We start from the raw sequence: 6819 nt of genomic DNA, 5'->3' as shown, positions 1-6819 counted from the left end.
CCAATTAAAACATTAGGTGAAAACAACCAACCTGCTGCCACCATGCAATGACACTGATTCAATAAGAGCAAACCACTAACACTGCAAATCAAATCCTGAATTAGAAATTTACTTTTGGTAAGCTCAACATGACCCAGCACTGTGTACTTGCAGCCCAGAAAGCCAACTGCATCCCGGGCTACATCAAAAGAAGCACGGCCAGTAAGTCGAGGGAGGAGATCTTGCTCTTCTACTCTGCTCTGGTGAGACCCCACCTGAGTGGGGGTACTGGAGTACAGTACTGGAGTACTGTGTCCAGCTCTGGAGCCCCCAAAATAAGAAGGACGTGGACCAGTCGGAGTGAGTCCAGACAAGGGCCATGAAGATGATCAGAGGGCTGGAGCACCTCTCCTGTGAGGACAGGCTGAGAGTTGGGGCTGTTCAGCCTGGAGAAGACGAGGCTCCAGGGAGACCTTATAGCGGTCTTCCAGTACCTAAAGGGGGAGTACAAGAAAGACAGAGAGGTTTTTGGGTTTTTGTGGCGTTTTTTGTTTGGTCGGTTTTTGGGGTTTGTTTTTGTTTTTCTTTTTCCTCCCAAGGGCATGTAGTGATAGGATAAGGGTAATGGCTTGAAACTGGAAGAGGGTAGATTTAGATTGGATATAACAGAGAAACTCTTCCCTATAAGGGTGGTGAGGTGCAGGAACATATTGCCCAGAGAAGCTGTGGATGCCCCATTCCTGGAAGCGTTCAAGGCTGGATGGGGCTTTTGAGCAATCTAGTCTAGTGCAAGGTGTCCCCGCCCATGGCAGGGAAGTTGAAACTAGATTGTCTTTAAGATCCCTTCCAACACAAACCATTCTACCACTCTATGAAACTAGGAAATGGCTGCAAAAGGAATCATCATCTGTAGCCTAAAGTAACAGTCTCCTGTAATTTTACAGCAAAGGAGTCCTGGTGTTTTGCAGCAATTTGAAAATCTGAAGAACTGCTCATCATGTCTAACCTCAAAGGTGAGGTGGCAGAGAAGGGACAGAATTGAAATTGATGCAGTGTTTGTGTAGGTGGTAGCACATACCTGGCTACTGGAAAACAGAATTTCCAAGGTAATTTCCAAGAAGCTCATCTACTCTGCCCAGAGGTAAAAAGGCTCTAAAACTGCCAACATCAGACGATTGCTGCAACACAAGAAATGCCAGCCAGCACTGAAAGCTCTTGCTGCCCCTTATTCACTCAAACACCGTGTCTACAAACACACAAACACTGTCCCTCTGCTCTTCTCTGGATGACTAGTACTCAGAGTTGCCATAATTTCTCTTTTTCCTGTCTAGAAAACAAAAAGTTCTGAACCGGCGAACGTGAGATGCTTTCTTCCACTGAAAAGTGCCAGAACTGGGAGCTTTTGCTGGTCCTCACTAGTTCTTGTCAGCACATCTACAAACTCACAAACATTGTGACTCTGCGCGTCCCTGGACGACTAGCACTCAGATATTTATGATCACTGTGTCTAAAAACTGGAATGTCAGAACGCAAATGCCAGCGAGGTGCAGCAAGAGCTTTCAGTGGTGGCATTTGTAGTGTGGCAGGAATCATCTGACGTACCTTACTTTTAGGAATTATTTACTGTGGGCCTCTGGTCCGAGGTGATACCAAGCGTCAGCGTGATTGTCATGCGGGAAAGTCCAGAGCCCCTATGTTTAGAGGCCTGTAGATGCACTTGCAAGGGCTGGCGTGTAGCAGTAACACCTTTCAGTGTTGTCAATTTTAGTGTGGAAGCAATCTTTGGATGTTTGCGATTTTGAGAAATATTTTGCACTCTCTGACCAGCCAAGATGATGGTGAAAGTCAGCATGCTATTAGTCAAGGAAAGCTCAGAGCCCCAGTTCTTGTGGGCGTGTAGATGCACTGGCATGATGGCCTGAAAAACATGACTAGCTCTGCAGAATTTCTCCCCTCCCCTTTTGAAGGCGAACCCTTAAGTTTAGGAAAAAAAGCACATTTGCAGCTAGATTCAAAAGTATATTCAAAGTAAAGCAGCCTCATTTAAACTTTAAAAGTACATCCATACAGCACTGTCTGTTTCCATACCTAGAAACAGACTTTCAGCTAAATCTCACAAGACCTCAGTACTCAGCAGTTTTGCATGACTGGTCCTCAAATATAATTTAATTCCCTTAACTAAATGCAAAAAAAAAAAAAAAACAACCAAAAACCACAAACAAAACAAAAAAAAACAGAAATAAGCAAAATGTATATCAAACGCTATTAAAAAAAATCATTTTATCAATAGCACATGTCCTAATACATATGGATTTTGAGAAGTTTGTTAATGAGGACTTTTTGTCTATTCAGAGTGTCAGAAAAACTCTTCCAACCCAATTAAGCTAATGCCAAGCATATTTATCAGGAATGACAACAGAAAAACTGTCAGCTTTCTTACTGGAGAAAACCAAGACCCATTTACAGAAGCATTCTACACAAATAAAGGCTTTTTAAGTGTTTTATTTGCCCATTTGGAATGATTAGTATTTATAATCAACAACAAATTCACCCCTCAGTGAAAGATCTGACAGCTTGTTATTGCCAAACATATTACAGCCTGCTGAAGGGTGAAGAATTACAGACATATAAAGATGAATAACATTATATCACCATTAAATCACTTACTCTGTTCAAAACAGTTTAATCCTCTAACATTATAATTTAAGATTAGAAAAAAAATCAACACTTCCAGTGATAAAATACATTGTGTTTAGTACACAATATAGTACAGTTTATTACACTAGTGCATTAAAAGGTAAAAAACAGGACAGCTCCTTTGGAATAACTGCACGATTGTTGACCTCTCTCTTACACAAACATTGCTTGCAACCACACAAGCTACCAGGAAGTCTCCAAGAAGTATCCTACTAGGAAAACCCATCACAGCTTAAAAAAAGTTTATTCTGAGAAGTACTTCTCCTTACTCATATTACTTGAATATGAGGACCTAAAATGAGATTCCTTCACATCTGGAGTTACTAGTGACATCCCTTCTGAAATCAAGCAAGTAATGAACAGATTTGCATTCATACTTCCATCACCAAATGAAACTGAAGTAGAAAAATGGCTTTCATTTTTCACCCAGTTAAGTAGACAGTTACTTAATATTTGGAAGCCTTCTACAAGAGTTTTAAAGTTTAGTGGTTTGGATCATTTTTGAAGGTTACCAGCATGTATGAAACTTGCACATGTGCATGACTCATAACCAATCAATAGCAGCATCAGTATAACAGCTAAAAGAGAAAGTATTTTTACTTATTAGAGATGGAATTATGAGATCTCTTCTCCAAAAGCTAATTTGGAAGATAAACTTTATAGTAATTTTCCAGTAAAGATTCATATTACATTAACTCTACATTAGATGACAACTTCAAAGACTAAAGTTAACACTTACTGGAATCAGCCTTCAAAATAAAGTGGATCAGAATAACAATCTTTATAAATCAAAGTATACTGCTCTTTCTAAAGATAAGGTATTGCCTGCTACAGATGGCCTCATACAGCTATTAGTGCCCTATCAAGTCTGCAGAACTACCTGCTTGTCAATTAAAGAGGATGTGAATATGAAAAGCAGACTGACACAGGACACACGTTTCATTATGGCAATAGACATCTTCATTCAAACTGACCAACAAAGAAATTCAGAAGCTAACTGAATTTGGAATGTCTGTGATGAAAATCCCATTGAGTACCTCATTATATTCTCAATTATTTTTTTTTTGTAGCACAGGAACTTGGAAAAGAACCAATGAAGCAACAGCAAAACAGAATCCCTCCTTTCCCAAGGATCAAAAATTCCCACTGAACTTTACTCCATAATGCCTAGGAAAACAGACACTTTTGTGGCAATACCACCACCTGACGTACTAAACAATTCTGTCTGCATCCACCTTCTATCACTTACTTTATTAATAGATTTCAACCTCTTAAGGGCGAAGATGGCCCTTAACAGCCATGATGTAAAGTTTTTATTCTTTGCACGACACAAAAAAACCTCACAAGGCTATCATTAACGAACTGCAAGTTATGGTATCTTTTCATCCACTTCAACTCTTTCATTGGAAAGAGGAGGTAGTTTAGAAGTAAGGCACATCCTGCACTGCTTGATCAGCCATAAGGCACATTTCCATTCCACTGAAAATATGATCTGTTTTAAGGCTGGCAATGAAACTTGGAAGAAGTAATCAAATGCACTTGGAATACTGTAATGTCTAGCCTCAGACTGTAGCAGAAAAACAGACAAAACATTTTTTTTTCTTTTACTATAGAAAAACTAGGTACTTAATCTAAATGAAATTTGAGAATGACTACAAAAGTATGGGGCCACTGGCTCATAAGGCTTACTGGCATTTAATTCTTTCTTTCAGAATGAAAAGAATGGACACAATCATTTGAGTGCTAAAAACATAGCTTGAGATGCCTCTGTCTTCTCTTAACCCCTAAAGTTATCCTAAAAGTGAGCTGAGAAGTTAAGACATTGTTATTAAAAGATATTTAAATCCATAATTTTGTTTTCATCATTACCTTGAACTAAAATTCACCCCCGAAAATCGAAGGGCAAAAATCCCATAGCAACCAGAGGATAAAGTTACAGTCACATTGATACCTATTCAAGTAAACCTCTAACAAATAATAAGAACAGAATTCAGATTCCTTGCCAACAGATCAATCTCAGCATAGCATTAAGTTGTCCTCAAAGTTTGAACTGGCTCTTATTCGAAGTAATATGAGAACTGGGTTCTCCAAGTGCAAAAGCCACCTCAGCTAGCTTCAACATGAAAGTTGTCAAACTGTGCAAACTCAAACGAGCGAGTTCCAATAGCAGCCCAGCCGTTACTTGGTTTAGAAATTGTGACATTCTCCCAGAGTGGATAACCATTTAACAGTCCTGAGGCAGAAGTGCCCTGTCAAAAAAAAAAAGGAAAAAGTTAGCTTTGTAAAATCCAGAGATTACTCACATGGAAGGAGAGACAAGGCAGAAACATGTGAAGTCAACTTTCAACTACATTTCATAAATTTCTCATGCAGAGGCACTTCTAAATATTGCACAGAATCCTCCGCTGCCTATCAGCTCTGTGAAACAGATCTAATTCCTTTGCAGTGCATGTAGAAAAGGCTCACCTTCCCCTAACTCACAGTTTTGTAAACTCAGTGTAGAATCTGAAAGGTAAACTGTTTTTCCTCTTCCACTTGTGTCAAGCTTGCTCAAACAGAACTGTCTTAAGTGGATATGATAAACCTGGCACAGATTCTACAGAGTTAGGCAAAAGTCAAAAGGAAAGAGAGATGTATTTTAGTCATTAAGCTGAGAGAAAGAGGGGCCAGCAGAACTTTAAAGTATCATGTTGCCATTAAAATTAAAAACGGTTTCAGGAAAAGTTACAATTTATCTTGCCAGTGTTCCACTGAACAATATTTAGAAAAAAAGTACTTCAGTTTACTTGCATTTCTTAATCTGAAAGACAATTACAGACACAGGTAAAAGGAGTCAGCACGAGAATTCTTTAAAGAGGGTTCAGCACTTCTGTCATTACTTCAAATGCATATTTGGTACAAAACACTTTAACAGCACAGATGGAAGTTTTTGGCATTATCATTTTAAAATTACCACCACTATTTTGTGTTTTAAATTATTTATGTTCATCTTCAGTACCTCATTCAGGTTAACAGATGTTTTGGTCCATTTTACACTCACTGTCCTAAGCGTGAGTGTACAAAAGCCAAAACTAAACTACATTCATTCAGTGAGTGCCTCAGGTACCAGCATCCCTTTGTCTCCCAATGTGAAATGACAAAAGAAAAAACAGCTTTTAATACTCACTGACATTTTAGGACAATGGAAAGACTCTGTGTATAATTTTAAAAGATAGTTTGCTTCAGTAGAAGATCTCCCCAGATAGGATTCAAGCTTCCCTACATTTCAGGCCACGTTGCCATCGCAAAGGTTACATGAAGCAAAGGGATTAGGCATTCACTAGAGGAACTTAAATCTTTTTAGTTACTTGCATGAACGTCACATGAAGCTAAGTGCAGAGGTATATTTAAAGTAGAGCTTGGAACTACTTTCCTCACCAAGCGATTACGGCCAAAAGGGGTGCAGTAGGCAAAAAATGTGGACAGACTTCTTCTCATTAACTGTCACCCATTTTTTACAGCAACACTGCGCGAGTGCTTTTTCAGTATAGCAAAGAAGGATGGCAGCTCATCTGAACTCCCCAGTCCTTAACCAGCTCCACAAACAAGGCCTTAGCATGCAAAGGGAATTGGTGGGAGCCACATTTGTAAAACAGGCTAGTTCAGCAGTTTTCTGACAGTCTTCAGAACAAGAAATCAGGTCACGATCTTCTCATTAAAGAAAATATTTCCTTCTCTAGTCCTATTTCCAGCTTTCCACTCATTTTCTACACCCTCTCCAGTTTCTCAAGATCTCTTTAAATTACAGGCAGCAGAACTTGGTAGGGTATTTTAGTAAGGGTTCAAAATAACAGAGTTTGTATTTATGTTTTAGATAGGGCAAACTAATGCAATAGTTTGTCTAAATCATTTAAGACTGGATGTTCATAACTGGTTTTCTAGCTTTTTGCCTGTGTCCTTACCTGAATGTTGAGAGTAATTGTGTGCCATGCATTATCCCGGACACCAGCAACTCCTTTCATTAATATTTCTTTTCCAGCTGCAAAACATGCTCAAAGTTAGCAAAGTGTTACTTCACTCTTTTGCTGAGACTGATAAATACCAAGCAAAAGGAAAAACACCTGTTTTTCAAAAGTGTTCAGGATTTACATTTTACTAATTTCA

At 38.9% G+C, this 6819-nt stretch overlaps 1 protein-coding gene across 2 annotated transcripts in view; it reads right to left on the bottom strand.

The window, feature by feature from the left end:
• Positions 1-3978: 3978 nt before the first annotated feature.
• GALC (galactosylceramidase) overlaps positions 3979-6819 on the bottom strand; it is a 36932-nt gene continuing 34091 nt past the window's right edge. For both annotated transcript variants that reach the window (XM_086748732.1, XM_086748730.1), the window contains exons 16-17: positions 6618-6694; positions 3979-4925 (exon numbers count right to left, since the gene is read on the bottom strand). In XM_086748732.1, coding sequence (XP_086604858.1) covers positions 4782-4925; positions 6618-6694 — 221 coding nt within the window. In that variant the 3' untranslated portion in view covers positions 3979-4781. The remainder of the gene's footprint in view (positions 4926-6617; positions 6695-6819) is intronic.

This window comes from Chlamydotis macqueenii, chromosome 5 (assembly GCF_036417535.1).
Source record: "Chlamydotis macqueenii isolate bChlMac1 chromosome 5, bChlMac1.mat, whole genome shotgun sequence".
Taxonomy (NCBI): Eukaryota; Metazoa; Chordata; class Aves; order Otidiformes; family Otididae; genus Chlamydotis; species Chlamydotis macqueenii.
This window is presented reverse-complemented; position numbering and strand designations above follow the sequence as displayed.